Genomic DNA, 20,754 nt, shown 5'->3' on the forward strand with positions numbered 1-20,754 from the left:
TGAATGCATATGAATATATAGGATGTAATTGGGTTCAATCATATATCATCTGTTGAGAAATGGGGATACATTTAACACTACCGAAATCTTTTTTTAACAAACGATGTACACAGACAAGGAATAGAAGAAACTTGTCTGTGCAGTGTAGGATGATCCGATCAAGCTTGGACTGACCTTTGCCCACTTGTCACAGACATCTTTAAAACAAACACCATCGTCATGACTGTACATGTGTTTTGAAATGTTTTACCATTGAATTGTCACAGTGTAGTAACATATTAATATTTGGCATTTATTTATAATCGGTTTTATGCATATTTACATTCATTTGAATTCCACTCCTAAGACATTAGTACAACATAATATTGGCTTAAGTGACCGTATAGTCATAAAAAAAACCTACAACATGAGTACAACAAATGTGACCTAAGTGCGGCTTCAGCCGTGAGCTCGGAATCGATTTTCGATTGACAGTGTATTTACTCACATTTGCATGACATAAGGTCCGACGTAAGCCATATCTGTGTCCCTTCTATCGTTACCAGTGGAACAAGGCATCTCACAGACTCCATAGCTCGGTGACTTCCCCCTATTTCAAGACCTTATGATCTAGCTTAATTTCCCAAAATGAGTACGTCAAGCAGCGTAGTAACACTGCTATTAATTGCCACTATCATAAATGCTGACGATCTATCTATCGAAATCAGCACAGGTAAAGTAGTCGGTTCGGCTGTACAGTTCACACACGGGGACACCCAACACACCGTCAATGTCTACAAAGGGATACCGTACGCTGAACCACCGATAGGTGACTTAAGATTTCAACCACCTGTACCTAAATCAGCGTGGAGTGGCGAATACGATGCTACGTTCAGTAGAGACGCATGTATGCAAATGCAGTTCTCGTTTTTCCCATTACCGGAAAATATCAGCGAAGACTGTCTTCACCTGAATGTCTTTGTACCTCAACATGGGGTAAGTACAGTTCACACGGTATGACTTTCTTGATACAACTCGGGTATAGTGGCATATTACAACACATAACCTAGTTACCAACCGATACTAAATAAGACTTATTTACATACAGATTTTTTTTAAAAATCATACGCATTGATTCGAGTGCCTGTGAATCAACCAATAATGTAGGAACTACGTTATCGGCCATTTGATATGTTATTGGCTGATTTTTATGATTATCGGCAAATATTTACTACATTATACGACGTTGTCAGTTTTTATTAAGACGAAGTGTGCATGTTTTCGTTAAAAATTCAAAGTTAGCCAATTGTACTAATATATTATCGACTGTGGTACACGCTGACCGTGTGTCTACACCAATATTGTCTGGAAATTGCATAAAAAGTTCTTGTTCCAAACACAAACTAGGAAATGACCAAATAAAAGAACTGTAACTTGAGCTTAGGGCAACAAAAAAGAATTGTTTCTGGTTAGCGTGCGCATCATTTAAATACCCCCACGTCGATATTTTTTTCGTGTTTGTCCAGCCCATGCAGTCTGTAGATCCGGAGAAAAACACAAAACTAACCCTCACTACATTAATTGCAAGACAACTGCAAATGACATCTGCCCCACATACACACTTGCTTTAAAATACTAAATAAAATGAACATTAACTGCCATAAATAGTAGATTGAGTGCCAGCTTTGGTGAGAATTACAACAACAACAACAACAACAACAACAACAACAACAAAATTTCGCAACATATCTTGACGAAATAATTCTATTTTTTGGCCTTATACTAAAACGTTTGTCAAGGGATTGACCCAGGGGATTGACCCGTTGTTTAGGACATACAACTTTACGGACATGTATGACCGTTTGCTTGATATATGCAAATATACAGTGACCTACATCATCAGGGCTATATGGCCTATATGCTTATCTGACACTGTGCATGATCAAACCATTTGCTTTTTAAAGTTTGGAATAGTTCAGTGCATCTTGCAAGAAGACAAACACAACTTACATAATACCTTTAATGCATGGAGACTTGTAATTGTTTCAAGCTTCTACACCCAAAATGTTTGGATTGAAATTTCTGTTGACAAAGTGCAGTTTGACCTTGGCCCTTGACTTCAAGGTCATATTTCAAACTCATGCTATGCATATCACTTTTTAGCAGACATTGAAGCTGACAGCAACAGATAGATAACGACAAGACGTTATACTGTCAAACCATGTCTTGTCCTGATGAGAAATAATATCATTTGTGTACCCCGTTTTCACAACAATCTATGTTATCACCAATTCACAAATGGAAATTCTTGGGGGTCAAACCTACATAATACCCTTATATAGGGGTGTCCATATATGGGCATATGAACTTGCCGCATCCTTATTATCTACAGCTCAAGAAATACGCAGTTATGGTATGGATTCATGGTGGTGGATTTGGCATTGGTTCAAACTCGCCGGAAGTGTATGATTCAACCCCATTGGCTGCTATCAATGACGTCATTGTGGTATCTATCAACTACCGACTTGGTCCACTTGGATTTTTAACTACAGGTATTTTCATTGTTCCAAGATGGGTGTCGAGGTCCAAGAGTTGGCTGTTACAGTTTTTAGGGAATTGACGGCTACTCAAGTGGGGAATTTGTTGGAGTACGCAATCAGCGATTAGACACACTTAAGAAATTAAATTTGATAGATTCTTAAAATACAGTGCCTATACATTGTCAGTATTTTACTTACTGTATTTTATCTTTTGTAAAGGTGAGCAGTTCAGCAATATATCTTCATGTTAGTATTTTACCTGTTAAGCTAACTTATGTGCCGATCCTATGTTCACGTATCATATGCTCTAACGCAATTTGATTAAAATCTGATATTGTGAAAGCGGCTAGATGTCTTTGTTTACCTCTATTTCCATCATACCTGGTAGCATATTGAATGTTAATATAATGCTTGAATGTTTGCATATCATCAGGTGACTCAGTAGCACGTGGTAATGTTGGTATGCTTGATCAGGTTGAAGCATTGAAATGGGTGAAGAACAACATCGGAGGTTTGTGACGAATTTCAAAACGTCTATATGCATATGATAGGGATGTAGTAATCGATAAATAAGTGTGCATGGTTTAAGTTAATCTATAACATCTTCATCGAACAAGTCTTCTATAGAAGAACAGATTTCACATATTAATGGTGTTTAATACTGAAGGAGTTAAATAAAAAAAACTATCGCACAAAGTCACACGTCATGATCAAGCTCAATAAACGAACTTCGTTAGGGCAGGTCCGGCGTCAGTGGAATCGCTGAATATCATTATCACCCTTCTAACCAAATTTCGAAAACTTACACGCCTTTAATGATAATAGGTTCTGTATTTACTACTGAGATGTTCACAAGTAAATTAAAATTTACTTTTTAATGTGATATACAGTGCTCGGTTTCCGGTAGTATTTTAATGTGTTTACCATCATGGTTTTACATGGCTTCATAGACCCTCCACCAACTGGATCGTAGTGATGTGATGGCTACGATTTTCATCATGTTTTACATCATATATAAACGCGTCGATGTCGCACTTGTGAACGTTCGTTTAAGGGAAGGGGAGGGAGTTTTGTCCTAAACGAACTGAGCTCGTTTATTGAGCTTGTGCGACACTGTACGATCATTCTTAAGCTGTCAGAAACGACACACACACACACAAACAAACACACACACACACACACACACACACACACACACACACACACACACACACACACACACACACATATATATATATATATATATATATATATATATATATATATATATATATATATATATTATTTCATATTCATTCCATTTTTGTTACAGTATTCGGAGGTGACACAGATCGTATAACCATCTTTGGGGAGAGTGCTGGTTCATTTAGCTGTCATTTGCATATTTTGTCTCCTTTGTCTTCTGGACTGTTTCACAGGGCCATCCTCCAGGTATTTAAGTTACCAAGTGTCAATTTTTCACTATTTCCAAAAAGTTGTTAATTTTAGAATTTCGCCAGCTGTAAATTGTGAACACGGTGAGTATGTATGATCTGTTAGATTTCAAATAGACAATTATTAATAGATATAACATCAAATTGTAAGTGTAAATATCATCCACTTATTGCCTGGCGATGAAGGCATTCATAGATATCTATTACCCCCAAGGGATGTTACTCTACTTTCTACAAACAAGAATCTGTTTGCCACCACAAATTACAGATAAACAAGTCACCTATGGAGGTCGTTCATTCTCATATGTCGCCCCAAAACTATGGAACTCTTTGTCACTTGACATTTGTCAAGCCTCCACCCTGGATTGCTTCAAAACAAAACTGAAGACTAATTTGTTCACCAAAGCATATGGTGTGTTTCAGCCATTCAGCGCTACTGAACAGAACATTGCTCTGGAAATCGGCGCTATAGGAATATGATTGATTGATTGATTGGTTGGTTGGCTGGTTGGTTGGTTGATTGATTGATTGATTGATTGATTGATTGATTGATTGATTGATTGATTGATTGATTGATTGATTGATTGATTGATTGATTTTGATTATGGTATATAACAGAAGGGGGGTAACATGATGTCTGACTGAGAATAAGAATACTTTAACCTTGTCTTATTGATGCAGAATTTACCGAATGTATTCAAACATTTGTATAGTTGGAGTAAATTAAGGTCAGGCTTTCAATCCCACATTAGCGTTATCTTATCAGTGGAGCCATAAGGATTGCATAGGATTGTCATTTTATTCTGAACCAACTTGTCATAGAGCTCTGTTCGTTTGACTCGTTATATCATATGGAATCAGGTTTTAGTAGTTACTCAATTCCATGCCGACGGTTTCAATCCTAAATTATCTTCTTCTTTTTGAAAAAACAAATAAATTGATACATATGCCTTGTGTCTTTGTGCGGTATGACTATAGTATAAGTCAGCATGTTGTATCTACTCTTCTCTGACTAACAGAGATGGTTTCCTCGTCTGTCAACAATTCATCACCAACGATCTGTAATTCGCTGTGATTTTTACTTTGTCTTTGTTTCAGAGTGGCGCCCTCTCACCTGCATATGGACTTACGGATGATATAGAAACCTCGGTCAAGGCTGCTTATACATTGGGTAAGGAACTTGGGTGTGAGCAGGCCAACTCTGAAGATATGGTTGAATGTCTGCGTAAGGTTCCAGCTGAAGACTTCATAAAAACTTCATTAGTGGTAACAAATTTCTTTAAAGGAATCTTTTCTACCTCCCGTAAGAGAGGGGATGGGTATTTATGGTTAAATTGTCTGTCTGTCTGTCTGTCTGTCTGTCCGTCTGTCTGCCTGCCTGTCGGCGTCGGTGTCATCACTTTCTCTAATATAAGGTCAGTTGAAGCTCAGGTAGTGGTAAATGTCTATGTGGAATAGTCCATAAAGTTGATAAACCCTCACGCTCACCGTCTCTGTGACAACTATCCAGTGCCAGTGATTTGGTCATATGTCATTAAAATTACTACATTTCCGCCAAAGAAGGCCTTCTTGTCCAATGTCTATCAAAACAGAGTATGTAAACCAGTAAATTGACTCGGTTTCATCGTAAACAATTAATAGACAGAATAATAATAACTTTATATTGCTACATGTAAATGCAAAAGTTTACAATGGAAATTGATATAATTTCGCAGATAAAAGATAAGTTAAAAGGAAATCACATATAGTAGGAAAGAATATACACTCAGTTAATTATAAAATGTAATGGTAATCTAAAACCAGTGATATATATATATATATATATATATATATATATATATATATATATATTGTTTAGAGATTTGGGGCAATACTTACCAAACTCTTCTCGACCCAATATTCCGACTACAAAAGAAATTTGTCCGCTTGATAACATTCACTGATTTCAACGCACACTCTGAACCCCTTTTTAACCAACTTAATGTTCTAAATATATTTCAACTTAGTAAATTTTCCTCTTGTATTTTCGTGTATGATCTTAGAAATAATCGTTATCCCCACAACATAGAAAAGTATTTTGACCGTCCCATTCATACATATCAAAACCGTTCAGCCTCCAGTGGTAACTTTCGTCCACCATCGATAAAATTGACCATCACCCAACACAATTTCAAATATGCAGCGACAAAGCACTGGAACTCTTTACCAAGTCACCTAAAAATTAACATGTCCAGGCAACAGTTCAAAAATGAACTAAGAAATTATATTTTAAATTCTACACACCAACCTTAATTTATACTCTTTGGCGTTTTTACAACATTTCTGGTTTTTGCTTTATTTCTTCTCGTGTGTGTGTATGCGTATGTATGTATATGCGTGCGTGTGTGTGTATGAGTGTGCGTGAATGCGTGCTGTGTTTATTTTTGACTTAATTTTCTTCGTTGCGTCCATTTATGAATTTGAATTAATCTAAAATTGAATGTACGGGCCATGGACACGACTAGTTCTGCTGAACTATTTTCATGGTCCCCATTAGATAACACATGTATATTTCCATTTGTCAAATTTTTTTGAAAGTGTAATGTATTATTTATTTATTTATTTCTTGTTTTGTTTTTGTTATCTGATGAAATAAATTTCAATTCAATTTAATTCAATTCAATATATATATATATATATATATATATATATATATATATATATATATATATATATATATATATATATATATATATATATATATATATATATATATATATATATACGAATTACGAATTAAAACATTATGCTCCGTTCAGTGTGCGTACAGCCGTAGGGTAAAATCTGTTTCGGAATATCGTGTCTTTGATTTAAGTGGCCATATAGTTGAGAATTTGGTATTTATTTTGGATTTTTAATTTATACAACACTTGCTATGTTTTTTCTCCTTGAGAAAATAATGTGAAATAATATATGTGAAGTCCTTGTTTGTAACTCAATAAATTGCAAAACAGTTTTTTTTGTAAATGTGTAAATGTTTGTTATTGTACGTACAATAATAAACTTTTAGCAAGGAAGGTCTGCCCCAATAATTGAACATACAATTTAACAACCCTATTTAGCTTAGCATAGTCTTTCTAAGGACCAGTGCATTACTTTATTTTAGATAATGTACTATCTAATTATCCAGATAAGGAACTAATAGTTCATATATGAATTGTTAAAGACCACTTTAATAGGCTTTGGAAGGTGTCACATGCGATTTCATCAGATTAGTCTGTGTACGAAAACATTGTGGGTGGTTTAGGTGTGTGTTTTTCTGGAAGGGATGCACGCTTTACAACTCTCGTAAACCATGTGACGTGATCATAAACAACACCATCTATCATGGAGTGAACAAGACTGACAGTTTGCAGTCGGACACTCTCAGCCTATAAAAAATACGTTGTATGTACTGGTTAAAATTGTCGTACTCTTATTAACTTGGTTTCTGCTTTTTGCCGTAGGAATCTCTGCACAGTGTTACAGCAGGAACTGAGTTAGCTCAGCCTTTTAATCCAATTGTTGATGACCACTTCGCACCAAAAGATCCTTTCCAAAAAATGTTCACTGGATCGTTTAATAAAGTTGATTGCATCGTTGGAACGAATGCAGATGAAGGCATGATGTGGACGCTAATGCTATTCCCCGAGGCAAATGGTACCACTCCACATGTTAATGAAACATTATTTGAAGCTATGTACCGCACTTTTATCTTTCCATCAAACACGGAGTACCCAAATGTTCAGAACATGGTTAACTATTTGTATACAGATTGGGAACATTCAGACTCTCCCGATCATAATTACTTGAATGGCCTCAGTCAAGTGACTGGAGACTCGTTTTTCGTTTGTCCATCTGACAAGTGTGCACGTGATCTGTTCAATGCTGGTGTCGATACATACCTTTATCATTTCACTCACTATCCATCATCATCGATCTACAAAACAACGTGGTTGAAAGCAGCACATGCGGAAGATCTTTCATTCGTGTTTGGGTGGAACTTCCGTTCACAGCTTCATCCAGATAGCGAATGGCAGATCACGTTCACCGATGAAGAGGTTGATATGTCACTGCAGATTATGAAATATTTCACCAACTTTGCAAAGACTAGGTAAATAAGGGTAAAATAATGTTGATCAACTACTGTAATATAATCACCCGGGGAATTTCGAATGCAGCCATTATTCACGTTTTTACATCTGAATTGAGCATTGCAAACTTTAAGTGTATGTAACTGCGTGTGTCTGTGTATGTGTGTTTGTTTGTGTATATATGTGTGTATCTGTTTTTGTGTCTGCCTGCCTGCCTGTATTATTTATCTATATGGGAAGTGCTTCATATTTGCGAAACGTTTACGTGTCCATTCTTACTACATATAGTGACCCAAACCTCGACGAAGATGGTAGCATGACAGAGATCAATTGGCCCAAATTTAGTGTTCCTGAGCTGCAGTACAAGGAACTGTCTCCATCTATGCCAACTAAAAGAGCCTTAAAAGCCAAGGAATGTGCATTCTGGAATCATCTCCAAGCCGATTTAAGACAGAAAAGTGGTGAGTGTGTATTACTGGCTTTGAGTTTCATATGGTATTAATTGTAGCCACCAGACTTTTTCCTTGAATATTGGATTGCGTGTGCCATGATTGAGGGCCGGGATTTGTGGATGGCATGTTCCAAGTGTCTGGTTGAATATAGTAGCATTCAAATTCATTGGTTGAAAAGAGTAGCATTCAAATTCATTGGTTGAAAAGAGTAGTATTCAAATTCATTGTAAATGTATGCTGTAGAATTTGCAGCAAAATGGCATTGATTTCCCTAAGGGATGGGAGTGCATATTTATCAATTCTTCATTAATTTAATCAAATGAACGTGACAGACTTCCGTTCAGGCTTGAGAAAGCACATTATATCAGCGAAAGCAACGCATGGCTCGAGATCTTTCATATACATTAGTTTAGTAGTATTTTGTCTATGTCTGGCAATGCTCTACCGTTCGTCAAAATCATGATGTGGTTATTTCATCGGCCAATAAGGCTTTTTGAATGCTGATAGTTATATCGAGGTTGGGGAGAACACTCACGTGAGTGTTGTTGGCGTAATAGAAAGTTAACAAAAAATAGGTTATATAGTATTCCAGACTAACTTAGTATGGCATTCAGGTAACCCTCTATTTCAAGGTCAGCACACTTCATTGCAGTACATACACGGTATGCTTTTCACTCAAAGGGATAGGATGATATGACGTCACGAGAATTGTCAATTTCTCAAAATTAACACTTGCGGGCGCTGTCTTTTTAGGAGAGATAGATGAATTTGTGATATTGGAAGCTCAAACTGGTGTTAAAGCTATACCAAAGATAATATTCAAAAAAGTCACAACTGGTCACTTGTCACACATTTATCATTAGAAATTGCAATGTCATTGCTCGACCTTTCATTGAATATTATAGTTCTAAATGTCGTGTGTTGATGACTATATAAACTGTCGTGATTGTCTAAAGTGATGTGATGACGCGATTTATTTTATTCTCAATAAATGTGTCACTCAATCTACTATTTTTAGTAGCTAGAGCAAGTGTGTATGTGGGGGCCGTATGTATGTATGTATGTATGTATGTATGTATGTATGTATGTATGTATGTATGCATGTGTGTGTGTATGTGTGTGTGTATGTATGTATGTATGTATGTGTGTGTGTGTGAATGATTGTGTGTATGTGTGTGTGTGAAATACTGATATAAGACACGTGACATAAATACTTTTTCTTCTATTTTTCCATTTTCAGACGAACTGAAGAAAAATTGCAGTGAAAAATAATACTGTACATCGATGTCGCATTTTTGACCTATTTTGGGTTTTTTTTTAGTTCAATACAATCACTAACTAGATATGTTGATAAACTAAACCCAGTATATTTTGTGTTATAGTTCTGTTATTGTTAGTCACTGTGTTGACAATTAAATTATCTGGTACACAACTCCTTAAATGAACACTATCTTAACGTATCTACAACCATCACACAATGGCAATGTTGTAATATCTAAAAAAGGAAGAAGATGATAGCGCCAACTGTACTGTAGCACATCTGTATAGTTTATATTATGTTAACTTTGTAATGTCTTTATCTACATATAGTCACGCAGACAGACAGACAGACAGACAGACAGACAGACAGACATATTCCATACCTATTACACGACTCAATCTTATACTTCAGTTCTGCCCCAAACCCGACTAGTTTGAACAAACTATTTTTGTGGTCCAGCCAGCCAGGGGTTTAAAAGTTGTTTTTTAGTTAGTTTTCATTGCCGATGTATTCATTTAACTCATTCGTTTTCCTCACTTGATATGTCAATTTTCTTTTCCTTTTAGACATCTCGCAAATAAATATGTATGTATGAATGAATGTGCTGAAAACTGTGTTATCAAGCAAACCCGATAATAGAATAGCATTGGCCCCATAAATAGTTAGTTGTAAATTAACTTAATAAAGTTTTCATTGTTCCAGTACATCAATAGAGCCATCAAATCTTAGACGAGCCTGACAAAAAAATCACATTATTGACTTTTATGTTGTTTACACACACATGTACACGCATGCGCGCGCGCACACACACACACACACACACACACACACCTGAGACTCAATATGAGACTGGCCTCATATTGTCCTCCAATGTGAATCTGACTCTTAATCTGAAACTAATTTTATTCTATGACGTGACAACGACCTTTGCCCCATACATGCGTACTGTGGTATTATTCGATCACCGGTTGGTACGGTTTGTGCAGACACGCATTGAATAGAAACGTAACTGTTATGCCAATTTGTAGCCAGACTTGTAGTGTGTTCGACATTTCAGTGTTTGCAGTACTGCTTCGATAAACGTCAGAGATAAAATCGATTTCCATTCTCATTACGTAATGCATTAAATCTCACTGCAAAAGACAAATTTGCAGATGTGTTGACCAGTTATTTACGGATCGGAGACCACCTTCGCCGGGGTACAGGCGTACTCTTATCAACGATCTATCCAACATGAGTGCTTCATGTAACTTGGTACATATAATTTTGCTACTAACCACAACGAGCATTATAAATGCCGATAATCTGTCCGTCGAAACAACCTCGGGTAAACTAGTCGGTTCCGCTGTACAGTTCACCCACGAGGACACCCAACACACCGTCAATGTGTACCGTGGAATACCGTTTGCTGAACCACCAATAGGTGACTTAAGATTTCGACCACCTGTACCTAAATCACCATGGAGTGGCGAGTACAATGCTACGTACTTCAGAGATATTTGTATTCAGCCAACATATCATATGTTTGAAATGAAGGAAAAGAAGAGCGAGGACTGTCTGTATTTGAATGTGTATGTACCTCAACATGAAGTGAGTATCGTAATGTGTAAAATTATTTGATCAACTGACCATGTATTTATACCATAGGCACTCGAATCAATCACTATACATTTAAAACACAAATCATACAGATTGATTCGAGTGCCTGTCTGTGATGCTGCTACTCTTGTACAGTGTTATCCATAAGAGTATAGCGGAGTTATAGATCTATCTAGCGACTAGTGCTGGACACGCTAATTGTCTCGTGAACTCCATATAAGGCACAGGCCACAAGAAGTGGACTTGGGCATTTGGGGTCAAAGTGCATAAATGTCACAGCACGCTTGATACTCTTACTTTAGGGGTCAAGCAACTGGTATGGGTGGTACCCAGTTCATGGCCATATTACTGTCAACAGCCACCCGAATAGTAAGATTCGTGACAGTTCCTAGAGGTTTATACATGTAACATGGGGACGGGGCAACCCTAGGGACAAGCCAGACTTCAGACAACTGACACATGTTTGGTGATGTCGTAGTCTAGTTCCTATACAGTATCGTTACGATTTATACCTTCACTCACATTGTGGTTCGAAACCACAGTTGGCATCCAGACTAGGGCTGTCGGAGCCAGAGTTATATCTCGGAGCTCTTCGTTTAGATCTGTAAGCATGTAGCGCATATTTCCAGCGCTAGATGGGGCTACATTAGTCTGGATGCCAACGTGTTGTAAATCGTAACTATACTGTTTTGGGACTAGACTAGAGCCATACGCCAGTGGGGATAGAAGGGAGCTCTTCAGACCAATATTACACCATAGATCCTCCACCAGTGGCGGTAGAGGGTCTATGGTTACACTCTCTAACCCAACCTCACTCTATTGTCCATGCCATGACCCGATGCCATGACTGCTGTTAGCACAGAAAAGAAAGAGAACCTGTTGTTTGTACAATAATCAAATAAAAGTATTAAATAACAAAGGTATTGAAGACGCACACACATGATTGATTGTACGTTGAAACACTGCAGTGTAGAAATACTAGCTCTGGATACGAGTATAAAGTTGGCGTCAGATTCAGATTCAGGTAACGTCATATTGAGCGTCATATTGAGCGTCAGATAGCCTCAGATCCGAAGACACCAGACGGACTCAATCAAACCTGAAATAATACCGTTGAGACTACAGGGAAAGATTCCGCTTCACACACTCTTGATGGAAGGTGGAATGTCTCTGCTTGCACAATTTTAAAATTTTAAATTTAAATTTTTACAAATGGCAACATATTACGTACGTAAACTTAAATTTTTACTGACATCTTTACTGACGCCATGTACATTATTGGCAAAATGTATCAACCAATGAACATAAGTGACTGAACTTGGGGCTATCAATGTCACGGTGGTAAGTATTTCAACTCTATTTCACGTATTTTTCCCAAATGAAAATTGTCATTCAGAGTCATTTCAACTTCCATCAAAAGGTTGTGAAGCGGAGTAAAAAATAAAAAGAAGATAGGAAGAAAAGGAGAGGCAGAGAAACATGAAGAAGATGATTTTTTAGTTTTGCAGTGTCACAGTGTTTTTTTAAATCGACCGACCGATTGTTGCCATGAAAAAGTAATGAGAAATATATATATATAAAATAGGGTCACAAAGGCCTATAAAAATTGTTTGGTTCCGGTTACCGGACACCATCTAGTTTTTCACGCCAACCCTAAACTTTTTTTATGTACATATTAGAGAGAAAAAATAAAATCGTGAAGTCTCTCAAGAAATAGTGAATGTGAAAACTGACATCAACTTAAAAGACAACATAAAACTTTTCTTCCAATTTGTAATGGCTGTACATCTGATGGGAAGAAACAAATAAACATAGAGACCATATGGAAAACAATGGAAAACAGAACTACATGAATTAGACCTATTCTAAAAGTGAGCGTAATCGGAACCACATGTTTTTTTTGTTAGGCCTAATCGGGATAGCAAAAATTTTAATCCGAATGAGGGAGTGCAACTTCGACATAAAATAATTATTACAAAATTGTATCGCTATTTATAAATGTAGTCCCTGGACTCCCTGCTGCGGCATTCTGAGCGAAACCTAGTGTGGGTTGTTGAGATTGAATATGTGAAGGATGGATTATTGATTTGGTATATTTTATTTATCATTAGTCTAAGAAGTATGCAGTTATGGTGTGGATACACGGAGGTGCGTTCGCCGTTGGTTCTGGATCAACTGTTAGTTATGATGGTACGCCATTGGCTGCTATCAATGATGTCATGGTAGTAACCATTAACTATCGACTTGATGCACTTGGGTTTTTGACCACAGGTACACTCTTTATCATAGTTATTTTTATGTGCTAAATTCAGATTTAGCTTCTTCAGAGAGAGAGAGAGAGAGAGAGAGAGAGAGAGAGAGAGAGAGAGAGAGAGAGAGAGAGAGAGAGAGAGAGAGAGAGAGAGAGAGAGAGAGAGAGAGAGAGAGAGAGAGAGAGAGAGAGAGAGAGAGAGAGAGAGAGAGAGAGAGAGAGAGAGAGAGAGAGAGGGGGGGGGGGGGAGGGAGGGAGGGAGGGAGAGAGAGAGGCAGGCAGGCAGGCAGACAGACAGATAGATAGACAGACACAGAGAAACAGACAGACAGACAGACAGACAGACAGACAGACAGACAGACGGACGACAGGCAGACAGGCAGATGGACGGACGACAGACAGAGAGTCTGGGTCTAAGCATCGATGTAATTACTATAAACCGATTCAATCCAATGTGAACAAGAAAATACTAAACACTCAGAGCTCGAGAAGCAAGGGGTCGCTGCTTGGAAATGGCATCAATGGTTTAAATCATATCGATACAATTGTAATTATCCTCTCTCCTGCCCTGTACAAAAAATAAAACGTTCGATAAGGTTGCATTGTAACCCACCCAATTCAAATCATTGCTTGCAATATATTTATTTAGGTGATTCAGCAGCAAGTGGTAACTACGGTTTGCTAGATCAGCTAGAGGCGTTGAAGTGGGTCAAAGCCAATGTCGAAGGTAAAATAAATTAGAGTAATAGTTTTAACAGCAAGACGCGTATAAATTTATACTAATGGACTAAACTTTCCTTGTAATTAGTTGATGACAAGGGCTACACACGTGCACTTCGATGATCTGTTGGTTGATTTTATATCACGAATATATGGATAAAGACTTTTATTTCATTAAACCATGCATCACGTATATATTCGAGTCTTTTAAAGCCAGTATCAAACAGTACACGGGAGGGACCGTCAAAAGGCGATACACAAGAGAAGCGCATGCGCAGTTAATAGTTGTTTTTTCAGAGACAAGGAAGAATGTGTGTTTGGTTCAATCACCTAGCTTTGTGCTGCAAGACATCTCCTGATTTCTGACTGCCAAATTTTAAGTTAACCAGTTTTTTTTCAGGTTTTTTGTGAACTGCATTGAATAAGATTTTTTTATTTGATAACAGCTTTCGGCGGTGATTCAGAGAGAATAACCATATTTGGAGAGAGTGCGGGAGCATATAGTGTTCATTTGCATATGCTATCTCCATTATCGTCGGGACTTTTCCACCGGGCCATTCTCCAGGTAAGTCTCGCAGTCTTCATTTTTTTTCTAGATTATATAGTACTCTAAAAGCAAGCAAGTCTTCCCCATGTCACGTTATTTCAGAAGTCGGCACAAAACATAACCGTCAATTTGAAGCCATGTGTCAGGTGCAGTAGGGCTTCTTTGCAAGATTTCCAAGTTGAAGAAGGTGCCAAGATGCTATTTTGTCACCCATAATCATATTCAGGTTGGCAGCAGTAATCAATACAGGTGAAAAATGGCAGAAATAATTCTGGCTGGACTTTTCCTTTAAATTGATAGCAGTAATCAATACAAGTGTACTAAAGCCAGGAATAAGCCTGACTGGACTTTTCCAAGTTTAAGTTGATAGTAGTAATCAGTACACTTTAACGCAGAAATAAGTCTAACTGGACTTTTCCTTTCAGTTGATAGCAGTGACAAGTGTACCAAAGGTAGGAATAAGTCTGACTGGTCTTTTTCCTTTAATACGTTGATAACAGTAATCACTACAAGAGCGCCGCAAGGGCAGAAATCAGTATGACTAGACTTTTCGTTTCAATGTTCTTGCCTGTTGATAGAGTGGAGCGCTTTCCGAATATTACGGATACACAGATGATAAAGTTGTCGTGAATAAAGTGGCTTATGCATTGGGAAGACAACTCGGGTGTGAGCATGACAATTCGGAAGATCTGATTCAGTGTCTCCGTAAAGTTCCAGCAGAAGAATTCGCACAGGATTCACTAATGGTAAGTTGTCATTTTCCACCAAGGAAACACCGATGTCTTTTTATAGTTAGCATGTTATTCTGCCGTGCATATTCTTTTTTGGTATCAACGTTTACAACAACAACAACAACAACAACAACAACAACAACAACAACAACAACCCTGTAAATGATTAAACTATTCTGTTTATGTCAAAAATGTTTCAAGTACACTTATTATTCTTATTATGGAGCCTTCAGTAATTACCGGGGGGGGGGGGTCAATCATAACCATATACATGAATGGCATATGAGAATCGATTTCTATTTTTAAAAAAATGACCACCCCTAATTCCCCACCCCTTGTAAATACATCAAGGCCCCTTTAATAGTATTCAATATGAACAAAGGGAAATTTAAAAAACTTATTGCTCTAGAATCAATATGTATATTCCTAAAGTGCTTCTCCAAGATTTCGGACGGAACGAATTACGTGATCTTTCAGTCAAGTTGTTTGCATGGGAGGTGAAAGTTGGATCTTAGGCCTGTCGTAGTAATGTCACAATAATAGCATTTCCCTTGAACTTGAACAAGGAGAGAGTCTATATTCTGTAGTCTAGCTTCACAATTGTTTACTAGCATTGCTACATATTATCGCTTGGATGACAAATGTTAACATCAGGCCTAATTGCTACTTTTGGTTTGTATGTGATATAAAGTATCACTTGCCCGATTCGCCAACCAGCTACTAAGATAATGTCGTCAGATGTTTTTGACTATATTCAACAACATGAAACGCAGTAATTTTAGTAGAATTTGTGTTCAGCGAAACTGTGAAATGGAAGAAGAGTTACGCCCTTTTCAGGTTGAATTAATGTCATTGTATCCTAATTAAATTAACGCAGAATGGACCTCGGAAATAAACTTTTTAAATTTCTGCCGTTACTTGGTCAAGAAAACTCCAACTCAGTTAAAGTCAATAAAAAAAATCTGGGGGTCACCATACAAACATTTCAATAGAGAGGTCAAAATGATGACAAAATTAATCTTTATTATAATTCAAAATGGCCGTCGACGACTGCCTTGACTCTTATCATGTGAAAAATGAAAGACTGTTGATTTCCTTGAACACAAGATACGGAGAGCCCCCAAATATCTTTTTATCATTTCAAAAGGACCCGGAACAAACTGTCACATGGCAAAGTTTGGAGAAATGGTCCAGACAACTTTTAATTTTCAGAGACATTTGTCCCCAAGACACATTCTACCTTAAATGAATTAATTCTGACGGCATAATCTTGTATACGTTTTCCTAGGAAGTGCTCGGTGGTGAGATTGAAGGATCGAATGTCACTCAGACCTTCAACCCCCATCTTGATGATTACTTTATACCAAAAGATCCCCTCGGAAAATTGTCTTCAGGCTCGTTTAACACAATCAACAGCATCGTAGGAACGATGGCTGACGAGGGAATGGTATGGATGACTATACTGTTTGGAGAAAGTGAAGATCAGCCGTTCGTTGACAGAGCTACTTTTGATGAGAGTTGTTCATTTGTGCTTTCGCCTCATGTTGCCCGACATGGAGAGGTTCACGATGCAGTGAAATATCTTTATACTGACTGGGAGTACGCCGACTCGACCGAGTACAATTATCTCGATGTTATGAGCCAGATTGCTGGCGATCCATTTTTCGTCTGCCCAGCAAACAGATGTGCACGCGATTTGTATGATGCCGGTGCCGATGTCTACCTCTATCAAATCGACTATCATCCAACGACTTCTGCTTACAAGAAGACGTGGACCAAAGCAGCTCATGGTGATGATGAACAGTACGTGTTTGGCTGGCAATTCCTTCCACAACTTTACCCTGATATAGAAACGAAGTTCCAAATGAAAGACGAAGAGCACCAAATGTCATTACAAATTATGAAATATTTCACAAACTTTGCTAAGAGTGGGTAAGTAGCTGTCATAAATCTCGCATTCTGAGTGGTCGAGAGCTTAGCAGATATGCAGAGTTATTTTTCACCAACAGCCTCATTTTTTGCATGTTGTGATCACACAGCAGTCACTGCTATTCCCCCTAGTTACTTCACAGACGACCAGAAATGCCAAATTTAGTGTACACCGTACAAAACATCGTTGTATACATCGTCAAAAAGACGACGACAAAGTGCGGGAACGTTGTCCCACGGTCGTCACGCGCACAGAGTGCAATTTTTGCTTTAATATGTAGAACAACAAAGCATATTATGTACATTTCTGACTGTTAATACAATTATGTACGCAATACAAGGATGCACTCATTTTCAGCTGAAAGATATTTGTTAACCTGAATTTGAGCGATAAGAAAATAGTAAACATTACATCATTAATTACTACAGAACAAACGCGAACCCAGATTGGATGATAAAGTTAAGGCTAAGTACAGAGAGCAGCGAGTGTGTAACTGATTGATTGGTCCATCGTTCGATTTATTGATTGATTTTTTGAACGAATGATTGCTCGTTTGAATGAACGAATCAATAAATCGATCGATCGATCGACCAATCAGTTACATGCTCGCTTCTCCCTGTGGGCTAAGATGTAAACGACGACGCATTGCCGGCATCAGAGAGGTGCATGATACTAGACTCGACAGTATAACGTGGAAGTGGTTTTATTTGAAATGCGAAACAGTATTTTTGGACATTCATAGTCGCGCGCAAGGGAAGTATGAATATTTTATTTGCCGAATACTGTTCCACATATTGCTACTCGACGTCATTTTAACGGTATAACGGTTCGCCGTCTAAAAAATGCCCCCCCCCCCCTCATCGCAAGATATTATAGGTTAATCTCTTTTGCCGTATGAGTGATTTTCAGCATACAGGATGTATCATGTTATAAACTAGTAGTCATGAGTTTATCACGACAGTTGAATTACCAACAGAATGTAATCAAAATATAATTATGAGAATTAAAAATAGCTAGCTCGTGTGAGTTTGTGTAGGTACGGTGCCTGGGTGTATGTTGTAAAAAGTTATGAAAGTTTCGTTAAATTTCGAATGTGGTGTTATCAATTGAAAGAAATACACAGGAAAAGAACAATATTGTACTTGCGCTTATCGAATGTTAGTGTACAGCAACGATGTCAATTCGTGTAATATTATACCTTACTCGCAAAATATGGAGTTTGTATCACACCCTGATTGTTCTATGTCACGACATCACCCGTCTACGTTAGGCGTTTTGCTATATGTCAGTCGTTTTTGTGACGTAAACTGTAATAAAAGCAATAAATGATACAAATTTGTGTCCATCACCAGTAACCCGAACCTTGACGATGGCGGCGCTGTTACTGACATCGAGTGGCCTAAATTCACCGTACCTGAGCTGCAATACAAGGAACTATCTCCATCTATGCCAACTAAAAGAGCCTTGAAAGCCAAGGAATGTGCATTCTGGGATCAAGTAGTACCTAATCTAATTCAGAACGCAGGTATGTGTAAAAAGCCTGAAATTGCATTGAGTAATTTACAGGAAAACACTTAAACAAATAATGACATGCCATAATTATGACAGGCACACAATTTTCAATTCCATATATGAAATGTTTCAGTGTGTTGAAGTAGGGAGGCATTCGGTGGGAGATTGTCTGGTCTTCCTCTGTTATTAAAAGCCCAAGATTAGGATTAGAATTTAGGTGTGAAAACAATAGTCAGGAAGAACTATAGAAAAAGATGGTCCAGATAAAAAAAAAAAAAAAACTATCCTATGTAATCACTGGGAGAAGCGAGCGTGTAACTGATTGATTGATTGATTGATCGATCGATATGATTTATTGATTGATTGATTATTTGATTGATTGATTGATTGATTGATCGATCGATATGATTTATTTATTGATCGATCGATATGATTGATTGATTGATTGATTGATTGATTGATTGATTGATTGATTGATTGATTGATTGATTGATTGATTGATTGATTGATTGATTGATTGATTGATTGATTGATTGATTGATTGATTGATTGATTGATTGATTGATTGATTGATTGATTGATTGATTGATTGATTGATTGATCGATTGATCGATCGATCGATCGATCGATCGATTTCTGCTAATTTCTTACAGCACAAATGAAGGAGAGTTGCTTGGAAGAGACAACAAAGACTCAAACTGACAACGAGGAGACTGTACCTGAGAAAACTGAATTATAAATTGTTTACATTGATGTTATTCTTCACACACGGCTCTGTCTTTCAAAAGTACAAATATAACACTTTTTTGTAACGAGTTATGATTCTAGACGCTTGCTTTTGTAAAGTACATCGTGACGGGCGCCCTCACACATCGGTCAACCCCATTCAGTGCAGGCCAGTGAGGGCGGAGCGAAACGACGTAAAGACGCCATTAATAATAGGGCAAATTAGCACAGATCTACCAGTCGTTAACTAATCATCACCAATCACCAATTCATCTCATTTCTTGATTACACTAATATATTTAGATTGTAGATATTTGATGACTCCATCACACCCTTTATGTCCTGTCCGTTCGCAGACCTTTCTTTTGTGGCTTGGTGTGTGGTCGATTTTAGAAATACTTAAGAGTCTAGGATTGCAAGCCTTACCGTACCAATACGCTATGAATACAGTGTTTATCAGTCATGGCCGACAAAGGATCGAATTCTATGAATTCCACAAATCTGATCATTCTGTATCATTTGGTGTAGATAAAATTTTGCTAGTAAGAATAAAGATCGTTTGGTATGTTTATTTTGATGTTGACATTTTTGTTGTGATTCTCTCTCCCTCCCCCTCTCCCCCCTCTCTCTCCCTCCCACTCCCTTTTGTTTTGATTCTCTCTCTCTCTCTCTCTCTCTCTCTCTCTCTCTCTCTCTCTCTCTCTCTCTCTCTCTCTCTCTCTCTCTCTCTCTCTCTCTCTCTCTCTCTCTCTCTCTCTCTCTCTCTCTCTCTCTCTCTCTCTCTCTCTCTCTCTCTCTCTCTCTCTCAGGAAATAACCCGTACATTGCATGGGGTATAAATACAGTATTTGTCTAGGTAAAAACTAGTCTAAGAGTTTTCAGTTTTTCAAGTAGAAAATTATCTATGTTGTCGAATTGAAAGTTAGATAACACATCTGAGAGGGTAATTGTACAAAAAACC

At 37.6% G+C, this 20,754-nt stretch overlaps 2 protein-coding genes across 2 annotated transcripts; both read left to right on the forward strand.

The window, feature by feature from the left end:
* Positions 1 to 549: 549 nt before the first annotated feature.
* LOC144438735 (cocaine esterase-like) lies at positions 550 to 10,188 on the forward strand. Its single transcript, XM_078127891.1, has 8 exons — positions 550 to 975; positions 2,372 to 2,531; positions 2,953 to 3,030; positions 3,832 to 3,950; positions 5,051 to 5,218; positions 7,438 to 8,084; positions 8,353 to 8,525; positions 9,757 to 10,188. The coding sequence occupies exons 1-8, from the start codon at positions 628 to 630 to the stop codon at positions 9,786 to 9,788; spliced, it is 1,725 nt and encodes a 574-aa protein (XP_077984017.1). The 5' UTR covers positions 550 to 627; the 3' UTR covers positions 9,789 to 10,188.
* A 677-nt stretch (positions 10,189 to 10,865) lies between these two features.
* Positions 10,866 to 20,342, forward strand: LOC144438195 (pyrethroid hydrolase Ces2e-like). Its single transcript, XM_078127242.1, has 8 exons — positions 10,866 to 11,367; positions 13,488 to 13,647; positions 14,277 to 14,354; positions 14,794 to 14,912; positions 15,473 to 15,640; positions 16,914 to 17,557; positions 18,908 to 19,080; positions 19,721 to 20,342. The coding sequence occupies exons 1-8, from the start codon at positions 11,011 to 11,013 to the stop codon at positions 19,804 to 19,806; spliced, it is 1,785 nt and encodes a 594-aa protein (XP_077983368.1). The 5' UTR covers positions 10,866 to 11,010; the 3' UTR covers positions 19,807 to 20,342.
* Positions 20,343 to 20,754: the final 412 nt, after the last annotated feature.

Source organism: Glandiceps talaboti, chromosome 1, assembly GCF_964340395.1.
Source record: "Glandiceps talaboti chromosome 1, keGlaTala1.1, whole genome shotgun sequence".
Lineage (NCBI taxonomy): Eukaryota > Metazoa > Hemichordata > Enteropneusta > Spengelidae > Glandiceps > Glandiceps talaboti.

Excerpts from the sequence above, each read along its gene's own strand:
- LOC144438735 (XM_078127891.1), top strand. The coding sequence starts at position 628 with ATGAGTACGTCAAGCAGCGTAGTAACACTGCTATTAATTGCCACTATC. Across the intron at positions 2,532-2,952 it reads ACTTGGATTTTTAACTACAG|GTGACTCAGTAGCACGTGGT; the intron begins GTATTTTCATTG and ends GCATATCATCAG. Across the intron at positions 8,085-8,352 it reads ACCAACTTTGCAAAGACTAG|TGACCCAAACCTCGACGAAG; the intron begins GTAAATAAGGGT and ends TACTACATATAG.
- LOC144438195 (XM_078127242.1), top strand. The coding sequence starts at position 11,011 with ATGAGTGCTTCATGTAACTTGGTACATATAATTTTGCTACTAACCACA. Across the intron at positions 13,648-14,276 it reads ACTTGGGTTTTTGACCACAG|GTGATTCAGCAGCAAGTGGT; the intron begins GTACACTCTTTA and ends ATATTTATTTAG. Across the intron at positions 14,913-15,472 it reads TCCACCGGGCCATTCTCCAG|AGTGGAGCGCTTTCCGAATA; the intron begins GTAAGTCTCGCA and ends GCCTGTTGATAG.